Source organism: Lepidochelys kempii, chromosome 3, assembly GCF_965140265.1.
Source record: "Lepidochelys kempii isolate rLepKem1 chromosome 3, rLepKem1.hap2, whole genome shotgun sequence".
Lineage (NCBI taxonomy): Eukaryota > Metazoa > Chordata > Testudines > Cheloniidae > Lepidochelys > Lepidochelys kempii.
The window spans coordinates 102,955,219-102,971,055 of NC_133258.1; the positions used below are offsets into that span (position 1 = coordinate 102,955,219).

The 15,837-nt window shown below is 39.6% G+C and overlaps 1 protein-coding gene across 5 annotated transcripts in view; it reads right to left on the reverse strand.

The window, feature by feature from the left end:
* HBS1L (HBS1 like translational GTPase) overlaps positions 1 to 11,393 on the reverse strand; it is a 144,586-nt gene extending 133,193 nt beyond the window's left edge. For 3 of the 5 annotated variants that reach the window (XM_073337367.1, XM_073337368.1, XM_073337363.1), the window contains exons 1-3: positions 11,202 to 11,338; positions 4,830 to 4,895; positions 2,760 to 2,897 (exon numbers count right to left, since the gene is read on the reverse strand). In XM_073337367.1, coding sequence (XP_073193468.1) covers positions 2,760 to 2,897; positions 4,830 to 4,895; positions 11,202 to 11,244 — 247 coding nt within the window. In that variant the 5' untranslated portion in view covers positions 11,245 to 11,338. Of the gene's footprint in view, positions 1 to 2,759; positions 2,898 to 4,829; positions 4,896 to 11,201 lie in introns of all 5 variants that reach the window. The other 2 variants (XM_073337371.1, XM_073337365.1) reach the window with 2 other exon arrangements.
* Positions 11,394 to 15,837: the final 4,444 nt, after the last annotated feature.

Consider the following 15,837-nt stretch of genomic DNA (forward strand, 5'->3'; position numbering starts at 1 on the left):
TTGTGAAATTTGCCCTATTAAAGCACCAAATACATATATTACTGGTCTGGCCTTTATTCAGCTTGCACATTATAAATGTGATCAAGTGACAATCAACCATGCTCACTCATACAATCTCTTATACAAGTGCCAAATGGCATCACTCATGCTACGTCAGAGTCAGTTTTCCACAGGGTTTGTGCAAACAGCGCATTGTTCCCCTTAAATGGAAATGTACAGAGGCTTTCATAAATGATGATACAGTATTCAGAGTAAAGTTAACTTGGAAAGGTTCTACATGCTGACTATTTTATGGTATACATTTAACAAACTACATATTTAACAAGAAAACTAACAATGATACATGTAGTATAATCAATGTGGCTAATTTAACAATGGTGGGGGTCTTTCACAGATCACCAAATCAAACCAGAGAACAGGATGAATTACTCCTTTAACAACTCCTCTGAAACGTGTGGAAAGAAAAACTCTTATAGGAAATTCAATTTGGGAAATATATGCTGGAAGTCTCATGCAGATAGTAATAAAATATCATTAAAATTTCTCAAACTTATTTAAGATGGTTTTCTAACACAAAAAGTATTGCACCCATATAAGAACTATTTTGGACCTCATTATGGTGAATAAAGCTGAATTAATCACTGGACTCAGAGTTTGTGGTTGACTAGTGATCACTTATCATGACCTGATTATATTACGGGCAAAAAGAGGATGGTTCCAACCAGTAAGATATATACTTGGTACTTCAAAAGTGCTAAGTTCCCAATGCTGAGAACAATTATGAACAAAATTGGTTGGGAGGAAAATTCAGAAAGAAAAATGTCAATGAAAATTGTGAGTTCTTTAAGAAGAGTTTATTAGATGACCAAAAAGTTACAATTCTACTATCAAAAGAGAGGACAACTGTGGCTAAAACCTATCCTGGTTTAGTGCCCAAGTGCAGGCAGTAATTGGAAATGAAAAAGCAATTTATAACACATGAAAAATAGATAGCAATCGATAAAAATTAGAAGTTAAAAGTGCTGAAAATTGATAAGGGAAGCTGAAGGCAACAGGGAAAAATATATGGTTGGCAGAACCACGGACAATAAAAAGGTGGAGGTTTTATTTTTTGTTTTGTTTTATTTTAAGTATGTAAGCAACATAAGTAATCCTAATAATGGAATAAGTCCATTACTTGATGGAGATGGCAAAATTCTTAATCAGGATGCAGACAAAGCAGGGCGTTCAATTAATCTTTCTGGTCTGCATTTGAAAAGAAAACAGGATAATGAATTCATAACACATAAGGATGATGAAGTACCTTCCAGTCCCTTAGTAACCAAGGAGGACACAAAACCTCATTTACCAAGGATAAACATATTTAAACCAGGAGGCCCAGATAACTTGCACCCAAAAGTCCAAAAGAGTTGGCTCGGAAGACCTCTGGCCTGCCGATGTTAATTTTTAATGTATCTTGTAATACCGAATAAATTCCAAAAGACTTGAAGAGTACTAATGTAGTGCCATTATTCAAAAAAAAGGGCAAGTGAGATAACCTGGACAATGGCCCTATTAGACTGACATAAATCCCAGGCAAAGTAATGAAAAGCTGATACAAGATTCAATTAATAACGAATTAAAGGATAGAAATATAGCTAATGCCAGTAAACATGGCATAAAAGAAAAAAGGTCAAAAAATCTGATTTCATTCTTTGATGAAATTACAAGTTTGGTTGATAAAGGTAACTCTGAAGACAGATGTAATATACTTACACTTTTGTATGACATTTAACTTCATACCACACAACCTTCCAATTAAAAAATTAGCACTATATAATATCAGTAAAGCGCACACAAAATGGATTAAAAACTGGCTGACAGATCTCACAAAGTTTACAACAGGGAATTATCATTGAATGAGAATATTTCTAAAGGGGGTCCAGAGGAATCGGTACGAGACTTTAGTCCACATTTTCATCAGTGACCTGGAAGTAAATATAAAAACACTACTGACAAAACTTGCCTGTGACCACAAAGATTGGCAGAGTAGTAAATAATGACCAGGACAAGGCAGTCACAGAGAGAGATCTGTATCTCTTGGTAAACTGGAGCCATTCAAACAAAATGCATTTTAATACAGCAAAATGAAAGTTATACGGTCAGGAAACAAGGAATTCAGGCCATATCTAAAGAATGGGTGGGGTGTCTGTATTCTAGAAAGCTATAACTCTCAAAAGGATTTAAGAGTCATAGTGGCCAAGCAATTCAACAGGAGTTTCCAGTGCAAAGCTGTGGCTAGAAGGACCAATGCAATCCTTGGATAAACAGGGAAGTTGTAAGAAAGAGTGGGGAGGCAATTTTACCTCTGTATGACATTTGTGAAACCAATACTGGAATATTGTACCCAGTTCTGGTGTCCACAAAAAAGAAGTAGCGGTGACTTGATTATAATATATAAAGTACCTTCACAAGGACAAAATACTGAGTACACTAAAGGACTCTTTAATCTAGCGGAGAAAGACATAAGATTCAAAAGCTAGAAATTGAAGCCTTCTAGAGATTATTTTTGAATGTATTATTAGATATGACCATTCCTTAGAATTTATGGGTGTTCTACTATTTGGCCCCCAAATGGTAGGCAGTTTGATAAAGTCAGTTAGTAATAAAAGTTGGTTAGCAACAAAAGATAATTCAATATAAGAGGATTTCAACAAAGGGCTTTAAATCACAGAAGAATGAAAACATGACTGAACTGATTAACTGTTCTTAACAATTACCTTGATCAACTCCAGTTAGCTGATGATTGGATGTAATATTCTTGGCAGGTTCTTGCACATCTTCATAGCCATACTCTTCTTCTAATCGCTCAGCAAATGCTGAGGGTTTGTCACGTCTTGAGTAAATAAACTGAGCAGCTACAACAACCAGGAGCAGAACATTAAGAATAGTTTCCCTTCAAACAAGTATCCCATTGTTTGAATACAAAAGCTAGCTAAAGAAAATACATACTGATGGTAGCCTGCATTAATTAATCTGGAAAAAAGAATCTCATTTTGTAATTATTAGCCTCGAGGACTGCACTGGGCAAAGGAAAGTCCATACTTAAATACTGTGGATGGCCCCCTTCCACCAAAAGAGGAGAGACCCTATGGAGAAGTCAATATCCATGTACCTTTTAATATAACGCACAATTCTACCCAGTTCAGTATTCTGTAACAAAAATATCAAGTTTATGAAGACTTTCAAAGGCAAAAAAAAATTTTAGACCAAGAGTTCTCAAGTATTTTTACTTAGGACTCAACTTATAACTTTATGACCCCAAATCTCAAAAACCTTTGCACTATTTCAGCTTTAAAAAAAGCACATTAGCCATAATTAGTTTGTTTTAAAGTCCAGTGTGGTGTAGGGTTAAAGTAGCTTTTACTAGTTTCTATCTATTCATAACAAAGTTTATTCAATTAATTCAGCCCATTTTTCTGTTCTTGAGCTTTAATTTTTACAAAAACAGGCCATGATTCAAAGTACTTTAGCATATGTTTAAAATTTAAACACATGCATAAATCCCACCCCTAATAAGCGAAGCACCTAAATCATATGCTTAAATGCTTTGCTGAATCCTGGCCCTAGTCATTATTCATAATTTTCAAAGTTTATGTAAAGAAATTTCAGACTAGGAGTCGTCTGTGAACATTCACTACAACTATTTGCTATATTTTATTTCTGGTGTGTGAGCAGATTTCTTGAAACATTTGGTTTTGTTTCTACTTTGTCCCTGGATGGCTAAAGCTTTTTAAATGAGAAAAGCAAGCCTTGTCCACACACAAATATTCTAGCTTCCATGCAAAAACAAGAGTTCAGTGACTCCTCAAACTTTGCTGTAATAATAAATAATAATAATTTCTACAAATGATCACGAGTAGCAAAAACACACACCATACAGACATGGTCAAAGAACACAGCTATTCATTATTTGACCAAGTGGTCCCATACACCATAATGTAAAATTCACAAAACGCCAACTTTTATTGTGAACAAATACAAATTTGATAATCTCATCTTTTAAGAAGTTATAGTTTTAGCAAATGTTTCTTAAATGCACATCACCCAATAGTTTATATTCAATCATCTTAGTTGCTGCTATCTTGCAAAGCTATCTTTCTAGATGTAACCAGCATTAGGCACTTTTTAAATAAAACCTTACTGTTGAAAGATTTTGTAGGGAATCAGGTGCACACAAGCCTCAGCACAGCTATGCAACCCACTTGTTTAAAAAGAGAATACATCTAGAGTGTCTTTTCATTTGTTTGTTTGTTTGTTTACAAGGTGAGAGGACCTCCTCACTCCTTACAAAAAGGACAAAAAAAACCCCACCAGCAAAGTTTAAAAATGAACACGAAGCAATTTAATTTTAAATAGGGGAACATGACCAAAAATATTGTAAATACATACCTATGTCTGCAACTGCTTACTATAGAATAAAGAGTAACCAGACTGACAAATGACTATATTTTTAAAGGTATTCAGTTGCCTAAACAAGAAGATGTGTGTCTAGTGGGATTTTCAGAAGTGCCTAGGACCCTAATTCCAACTGATTTCAATAGCAGTAATGCACCTAACTACTTTTAAAAATCTGGTCCAAATAGCTTTGTTCTGGAAATAAATGTATGTTTTTGCAACTGCTGCTCCAATCACATTCCAAATATAGCACTACTCAGCCAGCCTTGCCTTCGTTGACTTCTCAGTTCTTTTACCCATCAGAAAGTCCCAATATTCTGTATAATTTTTTATCATCTATATTTGTTCAAATTTCTCCAAATGAGACTTGCATAGACAAACATTGAACTAACCTGTTGAAGGGGAAATACAACAATCATCCTCTACTGATTGGCCATAAAGATCATCATCTTCAAAATCTAAGAGGCAGAAACAGTAAGAATTAATCTGCATATAATTTATTTTTAAATATTTAACAAGTACGGAGTGTTTAAAAGCAATTTCTTAAATATTTTTAAAAACCCTCTCCCCAATTACACAATAATTATTCCACTTTAGTATTTCTAAGGTTCATCAATAAAAAGTGTCTTTTAATCAGCTATAAGTAAGAACAGTAATACATGTATTGTTAATATTCAATAGGCTATGTATAGGACAGTGAAAAAAATTCAAGAACCTTCTAATTCTTTTCTGCACCCCTCTAACATGGAACCTAAGCAAATCATGGGACTGTCTGTATAATCAGCCTATTTCCTACTAGAATATTTAACTTCAAGGATAAATTTATAAAACCACATACCTAAAGTACTTTCACGTGCACTGAGCATTCAGACACGCAGGATGGTTTAGTATAAGATACTACAATAGAACACACTTACACAAAAGAAAATGTAACTACAACTGTACTTCTATTACTGTAATATATTATATAACATAGTACATAATAGAGAAGGGCTACTAGGATGATCCGAGGAATGGAAAACTTGTCTTATGAAAGGAAACTCAAGGAGCTTGGCTTGTTTAGCCTAACCAAAAGAAAGTTGAGGGGAGATATGATTGCTCTCTATAAATATATCAGAGGGATACATAGCAGAGAGGGAGAGGAATTATTTAAGCTCGGTACCAGTGTGGACACAAGAACAAATGGATATAAACTGGCCATCGGGAAGTTTAGACTTGAAATTAAACGAAGGTTTCTAACCATCAGAGGAGCGAAGTTCTGGAATAGCCTTCCAAGGGAAGCAGTAGGGGCAAAAGACCTATCTGGCTTCAAGATTAAACTCGATAAGTTTATAGAGGAGATGGTATGATGGGTAACATGATTTTGCCAATTAATTGATCTTTATTCATGGTAAACAGGCCCAATGGCCTGCGATGGGATGTTAGATGGGGTGGGATCTGAGTTCCTACAGAGAATTCTTTCCTGGGTATCTGGCTGGTGTTTAGCTCAGGGTTTAGCTGATCGCCATACTTGGAGTCGGGAAGAAATTTTCCTCCAGGGCAGATTGGAAGAAGCCCTTGGGGGGGGTTTCGCCTTCCTCTGTAGCTTGGGGCATGGGTCACTTGCTGGAGGATTCCCTGCACCTTGAAGTCTTTAAACCATGATCTGAGGACTTCAATAGCTCAGACATAGGTGAGAGGTTTATTGCAGGAGAGGGTGGGTGAGATTCTGTGGCCTGCATTGTGCAGGAAGTCAGACTCGATGATCATAATGGTCCCTTCTGACCTTAATGTCTATGAGTCTATAACAGAAAATTATACTAAATGCAATTATTTCAGCCAAAAAGCAAGGATCCTGTACCATTATTGAAATATAATATACATTTTCCCAACCAGGAATTTCTCTGCACTCAACAAATTGATTGGTCTAACCTGCAGGGTTTGAAAGATTTCCCCGATATTTTCTAGCAAGGTGAAGAACACCAGTGTTGCCATCCCCCAGCTATTCACAACCTTGCATATTAAAACATTAAAACAAAACAAAAAAAAAAGTAACTATGGCACTATCAACTTCCTATTTTGGGAAACTTTAGCAATTGTAGTTTACTCTCTTTCCTGTATTAATGTTATACTTTGTTTCTCTTTCCTACCTTCACTACACTTTTTCTTTTCTCTTGTAGATTGTTCTCTTTCTGATATGTTAAGTGTGATGTTCCCTCATATCCTTTTTACTCTCTCCATCCATTTACATATTTTCTCTCTTTTTTCTCTTTACACTGTGGTCTGTTCTACAACTTCTCCCCTATATTTCTGTGTCTCTCTCCTTCTCCCACTCTCATTTAAAAAAAATGACTATCAGTTCTGCATTTTTTTAAATTTATCGTCCCCTTATATTACAGTTATTCCAAGAATAAGAACTTTGCTGACTTTTAGAGAAGGAATGGAAAACATTTAGCACTGAGTAAGTGTCCTTCTAGCAATGTGATTGCTCATGTTTTTTGTAGATTTTCCTTCTATTTCCTTTTAAATATGAATTACAATGTCATTAAGTAATAACCATATCCTCAGTTGAATAAACTCTTTGGCCTCCTTGGGAAGAAGCATGATCTATTTTGAAGGAAGGAGCATAAGATTGAGAGCCACAATGTCCTGGCTCTTTCAATGACTTTTCCATCTCTTGCCTCACTTCTCCATCTATAAAATAGGAAAATACTATAAGAGTACTGAGAAGATTAACAGAGCAGCTGTATGGACATGTAAAGCTATGTAAAGATAATATTAATTATTTCTAATAAATATGTCTATGTTTATTCAGATCAGGATATGGCTCTCAAAGCTCATTAAAAGGAAGCAAATGATACCAATAATACGGAAAAGAAACTTATTTTCAAGGCTTAGTATTTACAGATACATAGTGAACATAAAGAATAAAATATATACTAAAATATTGTTTAAAAAACACTAGTACACACTCAACCATTTAAAATATATATAATTTGTTTTAAAAAGTCATGAAGAATGAAGTAGCTAGCATGCTAACAAAACTATGCACACTCCTTAATAACAGCTTCTACACCAAAGCAAATGTTGTACCCTTCTCTACAAAAGGCACTCACATCGATCTGGGGAATTAAAGGCTTATTGCTCTGACTACTTGATGTGACATGGACAAATCAGGTTCTGTAAAGAATAATCATACCTCTATTAGAATTCTTTGGATATGTCAATAAGCCAGTGAATAATGGAGAACAGGCTGTCATAATTATTTGGACTTTCATTAACCATTTGACAAAGTTCCTCACAAGCAGTTGCTAAGGAAACTAAATAGCAGCCATAGGGTGAAAAGTAAAGTACTGCCACGGATTGGAAACTAGTTAATGGGGGCGGGGGGAGATCATTTTTCAACATGGTCAGAAACTAACAGTGAAGTGTCCCATGGTTCCACACTAGGACTGGTGTTTATTAATATATTTCCTATTAATCTGGAAAGGGGGCTGAGCAGTGATGTGGGAAATTTTGCAGATGAAACAAAATTATTGAATTAGCCACGAGGAGAGCAAATCATGATGAAATTCAAACAAAATGAACAAATACACACTGATAAGTGCAATTCCAGTGTTGACAAATGCAAGGTAACACACATTGCAAATAATAATTTGAATCACTCACACTCCTTACTGGGTCCTAAATTAACTGTAACTTGATAGGGAAAAAAAGACTAGGTACAGGCATAAATATACTGGCATATGAAGAGAAGGGAGTTACCTTACAAGTGGAGAACGAGTGTTGACTAGGCCAATTCAGTCACAGTGGATGTGGTCCATCCCAACAATTGATGAGGAGGTGTCCATACCAAGAGAAGGAAAATGAAAATTACAGATACAGGCAATTTTCCCTCTCTTGGTATTGATACCGCCTCATCAGTTATTGGGAGTGGATCACATCCACCAACACTGAACTGGCCTAGTCATCACTGGTTCTCCATTTGTAAGGTAACTCCCTTCTCTTCATGTGCTAGTATATTTATGCCTGTACCTGTAATTTTCACTCCATGCATCTGAAGAAGTGGGTTTTTTACCCACGAGAGCTTATGCCCAAATAAATTTGTTAGTCTTCAAGGTGCCACCGGACTCCAACTAGACAGATGGACCACTGGTTTGATCTCTTATGGTAATTCTTGAGTTCCCATCCCCAAACCAGCAACAGGTATATTTAAATTTACATAAATACATGATTTAAACCACAATTGCATTACAACAAAAAACAACATCGCTCTTCTCTTTGGACATTACGAGATTTATTCATAAATAAGTGGGGCAATTACTACTATATTCATTTTTACCCATTTGAAAATAGCTCCCTCTCCTTTTGTATTTATGATTTCTAATTTTTGAAAAAGGTAAAGGAAGAACATCAGAATTATTAAAAAGAAAGCCTGCCCCCAAGAACTCATACTGCATCAAGTGAGCACAAGAGTAGTTTGATTTTGCACTGGGAAGAAGATGGATTTTCTTCTTTTGTTTTCTCCTAAAATTTTTCCACATTCAATGCAGCTTCAGCAGAGGCAGCAATGATGGGCAAGCTAGTGTAGAGAAAGGGCCAACACCTTCCTGTGATTTAGCCATGGAGTCATTCAGATATGTACTAGGACTCAACCATGACTACTCCCGGTGGAACTGAACCAGCAGCAAATTTTAAGACAGAAATACAGTAAATATACATATTCGATGTATAAATGGTCTTTCCTGTCCCTAATTTCCATGATGAATAATCATCAGTACTGGAATGCAAAAGATTTAATATGGCCAGTCCAGCAATAGAAGTGATTTTTTTAAATTTACCTACACAAAAATACAAAATTACATCATCTACGCAAAAAGTAAACTCACAGCAAAACCCTAACTATGCTACAGGTAGCATGTCCCCATAATATGAGTCTCTGGGTGTGTATATATGTACGTATGTGAACGCATGTATACATACAAACACACACCCAAAACTAACAAATTTGGATACAACAGAATTTGTAGACCAAGTTTCTGATGTACATAATAAGATGTTCATTATACACATATAGCAATTAAAGACTGCAATCCAGCAAACACTTATGCAAGTAACTTTAGATGTGTGAGTACTGTAGTCTTAAGGAAAAGGATTACTCATGTGTAAAGATATCCATGTGTGTTTCCAGGATTGGGACCCAAGTGTTTAACAGGAAAACTGAAAACCACTTAAAAGTAGGGACATTTGTAGAGTTTAGCCCAAGGGTTCTCAAACTGGGGGTCAGGACCCCTCAGGGAGTTGCAAGGTTATTGTACGGGGGGGATTGCAAGCTGTCAGCCTCCACCCCAAACCCTGCTTTGCCTCCAGCATTTATAATGGTGTTAAATATATTGTGTTTTTAATTTATAGGGGGGGGGTTGCACTCAGAGGTTTGCTATGTGAAAGGGGTCACCAGTACAAAAGTTTCAGAACCACTGGTTTAGCCCCATCACAGACTAGGTGAAACTGAGTTAATCTCCAAGAGGTGAAGCAATCAAGCAGAGAAATCTCCAAGCAAGTCTTAAGGTTTGTCTATATTAGGTTAATTTGCATTCCTAATGTAGATGCGTTGGATTGATGTAGTGTCACTTTCATTGGTGTAGCTTACTCCAATAAGCTATAAACGCCACTAGTGCAAACCTCATTTTACACCAGTGAAACAACTACACTGAGGAGGCTGAAACACTATAGCTGCTCTACTGAAAAATAAGGAAAAGATTTTAGTGACTGCATGATCTGAAACTCTTATTTTCATAATATAGTTTGACAGTGAACAGATACAAATTAGACCCGAATTGCAGCAGGGAGCTACAGAACCTGATTAAAGAGAAGTGCAAATCATTATTTAAAATCACTGGTATAGTTACACGAGTATATGAGCACCTAATATAAACTGCAGTGTAGGTAAATGGGATAGTATACCAAAGAAAGCTGCACTAACGAAGGTGTTCGTAAGAATATAGTTATATGAAGGCAAATTTAAAATACACAGAGCCTTAAATACTCCCATCTTAAGACAAGTTGTCTGGAAACGAAATGCTTTATTACATGCCCTGCAAATTCCCTTTCAGGGACCTGCATGTCCTCCCCAAGAGATTAGGGACATCAACCAAACTTAAAACACAGAGGAAGGCAACTAACACCACCTTGATGTTTCAAGTGGCTGTGATGGCATAAATTGTTCCGGGAGACACACTGAACACTCAGTGCACAGCCAGGTTAGGTGAAAATAAGCTTGTCGTAAGTTTTAAGGTAACACTATCCACTTGAAACGTAGCCTGTTCCAAACAGAGCTGAAAGTTGTGAGGTACTACACCCGCCCTGTCCTCCCCCTGCCAATTTCTGTGCTTTTAAAATGCGTTTTTACTTTTTAAATATTTCTCTCTCCCGTGCCATGCTGTGAAAGTCCCACACAGCGATGGAAACGGGTGAACTGGTTTCCACAAGGGAGAGAATTCGACTGAGCACACCCACACTGCTGCCAAATGCGCTCCCTAAACAATCCCTGGAAGTTAGAGGAAAAATAGCCCCCTCCCACTCCCCCGGGGCCTAGCACCTCCCCATACACTCCACTCCTGTTCCCGGGGCCTAGCCCCGTCCATGGTCTGGCGCACACACAACACCCCCCTTCCCTCCCTGCGAGGCCGCCTGGGAGACGTGTTAATGCCGCTGGTGCTTCCTGCCGGGGGGTGGGGGGGTACTGGTAGGGACCGGGGATGTGAAAGGCGGAGGCTTCTCACTACCTTCGTCGTAGTTATAGCCTCGGACGTTCCTGTGCCGGGCCATGGCGGCGGCAGCGACGTCGCTCACACTCGGTGGCGTTGGCGGCCGCAGCCCTAGGCCGCCATCTTGGTCTCCGCCTGGCCTCTACGAATCGCTGTGCGCACGCGCGGAACAGCCCCCCTCCCGGACGTTTTGTATGCGCATGCGCACTCCCTCGCCAACTGCCCAGCCGGAGGAGCTGCTCTGAGTGCGAGTTTTCCCTTGCCCAGAGCCGCGTCAGCTCCCCCTCCCACTTCCCCCCGGCTCGTCCAGCCTGGCCCCGCCCTGCGGCCAACGCAGCCCGCCTGGCAGCACCGCCCAGTCTGTGCCCCGCCGTCCCCGACACGTGCACACCCTGCCAAACCCGAATTACGTCACCCCCCACGCGCACCCCCCCCCCGCCATCTGCGCTGCGAATAACCGCCCCAGAGCGCCGCTCACCCGCGCCCCCTCAGAACCCGTCGCGGTCCCTGCGCACCTCCCCCCGCGCCAGTCACTCCATCCACGGCCCTGACTGCGCTGTCCCCCACCTAGCCCGTCCCTGGCCTACCCCCCCACACAGACCAGGCCATCCCCGATCCCATGTACCAGCCGCACTGCCCCTTCCACACACACTGCACCCTGCCCTTCTTCCCGGTGTACACCGCCCCCCCCCCCGAACTCCCCAAGCTGAGCCACTGCCCAGTCAAAATTGCCCTGACACCCAGATCAACAGGCCCCGAGCGGCAAATATAATTCGTATAATTATAATTGGTTTGTATAATTTTTGGTGGTGCCCAGAACAGGTCCAAGTCCTGCCCCCCTCCCTCTGACCGCACTTGCCTAAGGGTCTGGGAGGGAATTTGGGTATGGGTCAGGGTTTGGGGTGCAGGCTCTGGAAGAGAGTTTGGGTGTGGGACTGGGACTGCTCAGCTTGGAAAAGAGACAACTAAGGGGGGATATGATAGGATCTGTAAAATCATGAATGGTTTGGAGAACATATGACTTCAGTCTGGACCTTTACTGATGCATCTCAAAATGCTCTAAACCAGTGTTTCTCAACAACTGGTGCGTGGACCAGTGCCAGTCCCCGAGATCTCCCTGACACAGTTCAGGAACGCAGTATGCCAGTCCCTGGTATCAAAACGGTTGAGAAACACTGCTCTCGATGACTAGGTCTTTTCAAAGGTTAAAATCTGTGATAAATATTAAACACACTAAAGTAACAGCGTCTTTTCTATTTCATATAACTCTTTTGTTAAACTTGTTCATATTTTTAACACAAATCTCATCAGTCTCTTATCAATTTATCATTTTATCACACTTCCTTGAATTTTGGTACCAGTTTTACTGGCTTATTTATCACTTTTTTTATTACCCCTAATTTTTGGGACAAAAACCACATATCCTTTATTTGATAACCAAATCTAACACTGTTTTCAAGACTTAGGAAGTTTTATTTAAAGTGAATAACTTAAATAATGGCACTAGAAAATATAAACATAACTACTCTGCAATGCAGGAGAATCTACGTAGTATAATCCATACATGCCAATAATACGAAGCTTCCCTGAAGCAATAATTTTAATGGTAAAGCAGATGTAACCTTTAAAAGGAACCTGTAACTTACAATATGTCTTAGTTTAATGTGTAATTATCACTTAGCAGATAGTTTGAAAAGAAGACCTAACAACAGTGCATTCCAAGGACAATAGCATGCAGAAGTATTATTATTTTTGTATTGCAAGAGAGCTCAGGATGGCCCCATCTTTGTTCTCTTTGGAAAGCACCCAGCACAATGGGGTCCTAGTCCATGATGAGGACACCACTGTAATGCAAATAATAATAATAATAAATGTGCCATAGGCCTTCCCTAGGTACTGTTCACTCTGAGCCCGATATAAATATTTGGAGATGATGACCAGCTAACGAACTGTTCAAGAACCACGTGACAGTGTCATATTTTTAAAGCTATATTTAAAGCTCAGTTAGTGGCATTCTTTTAAAGTGAATGTAATGCTCATGATAGGGTTTACCCCCATTTAAATGCTACAGTGGTTCAGCCGCAGTGCTGCGGCTGCACCACTGTAGTGCTTCAGTGTAGACACTACCTACACCTACAGGAGGGGTTCTCCCCGAGATGCGGTAGCTAAGTCAATGGAAGAATTCTTTCATCAACCTAGCACCGTCTACACTGGGGGTTAGATCAGCTTAACTACATTGTTCAGGAGTGTAGATTTGTCACATCAGTGAGCGACGTAGCTGGATTGACCTAATTTTTTAGTGTAGACCAGGCCAAAGGTACAAGACTAATAGCAAAGGACATAAATTAAAACTTCTGTCTAGCCACAGATCATGTGCAATAGGATAACAGTAATTCAAGCACTGACACAGTATCCTACCAATCTGCCTCCAACATCTTTAACCTGGAGCTAGCTCCTCTTGAGGTGAACAGGTTCATTCTCTATGATCATTCAGACCCTAGACCCTTCACTGAGACTGCCTTGAAGTGATATTTCTTATGTAAGGACCTGTGTACTGGGAACTGAATTGAGATCACCAATGTATTTTTCAGAGGCCGTCAAACAGCCAGCAGATAGTAATGATTTTTGGTGGTTATCAATTTGCTGATCTGAACTGTTGACCTAGAGGTATCCATAATCCATCAGTAATCATCTGTCAGATAGCTTCCTGTGTTAGTACATTTAAAAAAGTAAATTATCATTTAATTAAAGATTTCATACTAATTTATGCTGCTTATGGGATAAAACTCCTAGATAGTGTTTATTTTCTTTAAAAAAGTGTAGTTTTCGTTTTTACTGTTTTTGACAAGTAAAATGTCTTCTGAGGATCTCACAACAAATTTTCAAAAGAACCTCTTTTCTACTCATCTTGTATAATTCTCAGTCCCCAAAAGGTTCACAACAAGATTACTCAGTAGTAATTACTCAGTTCTCGACTGTGTTTAAATGTCTAACAAGGCCTTCAGTTTTCTGAACAGAGAAATATTGTACAGGCTACCTTCTCCTACCTGCTCGTAGTGGAAGAACAGTCCCCACTCATTCCCAGGTTACTCAACCCTGTAACTGTCTAAAAAGCTTTAAGTATCAAGCACTCAGTACAAAGATTGTGCTTAAACACTCCTTTTAAAACCACAACTAAACAGGGCATGGTTTGGAGAAAACTAATTCCAGATGGCTTACTGCACTGTCATGTGTCACTTTTGGGTTAAGTTTTAAAATATAATGTCAGTGTCACTAAATATGTATCTAACTGATAAATGATCTGAACTTCTCAAAAGATCTGAACCCATTTAATACATGTATATCTTTATTTAAAAAGGACAGTATCTAGGTCAGAAACTAGGCTAGGAGACAAAAGAGTGGGAATAAATCATTTTGCAACACAGTATTAGATTTACAGTGGGCATCACAAGTTTGCAAATTGTGATCAGTGTTGTTGTATTCATGATCTGGAAAATGGGGTGAGCTACAGAGTAACAAAAGTTTCATATAAATTATTTAGGTTAGTCCACACGAGAGAATATTATGAGGAACTTCAGAGGGACCTAATTAAACTATATGAATGGGCAACAAGATGGTAAATGAAATTCAGTGTTGACAAATGCGAAGTAGTGCATATTTGGATGGAATAACTGTTACTATTTATACACCTTACAAGGTCCTAAATTAACTGTAGCAACCCAGGAAAAAGACCTGGACATCACTGTAAGCCTGTTGCAGGGCCGTTACCCCCATCACACTTTAGGGAGGGGCATTATAGCCCCTCAGCTGAGTCCAAATGACTACACTTAACTTCAGGGAAGTATGGCCAGAGTCAATAAGGCACCCCTCCGTGGCGGGGCTTCGTGGCCAGAGTCAATATGGCTGCCCTCCTCAACAGGGCTGTTTGGCCTAGTGGCCAACAGGGGAAGTGGGCCGCCACCAGGACTGGGTGGCATCTGGGCTAGGGGAACCCCGGTCCTCCCTACTCCAGCAGATCCCAACCCAGGGCCTTGATAGCAGCAAATGGATTTGCCACTAGGTCAGCGGGGGTCTGTCTGAAACACACTGCCTTCGTTCCAGTTCCACAACCGGATCAATGTCTAGTTCCCCTGGGTTACTTCCTATGCTGCTTTCCAGTGTTGCTGTCCACATGTCTCCTGGGCCTCTGGGGTCATCAGCTGGAGAACCTCTCAATGACTCCATCTCCTCTTGGGCTTCTGCAGGTAGTCGGGTATCTGCCTGGGTTTCAGCACACTTGGCCTCTGCGATCTAGGGCTCCAGCAGTTCCTAGAAGTGAGCCTGCAGTGTGCATCCTCCCTCCTCAGCAGCTAGCTCCAACTGAGCTGGGCTGCTCCCTTTTATACTGAGGGTCCAGTTGGAACATGCCCAGCAGTGGTGGGGATGTATGGCTTCCTCTGCCCACAATATGGAGTTAACACCTTCTTGTCCAGTGCAAGGCTGGTACACCCCATCACAGGGCCATTCAGTAAAGCCCTCTGCTCAATATGCTTCAGCAGCTGAAAAGCAAACAATATTCTAGGATGCATGACAAATCAAACAGAAAATTATATGGAAATACTGTAATGCTATTATGTAAAACAATGGTATTCCCTCTCATAGAACAGTGTGTTCA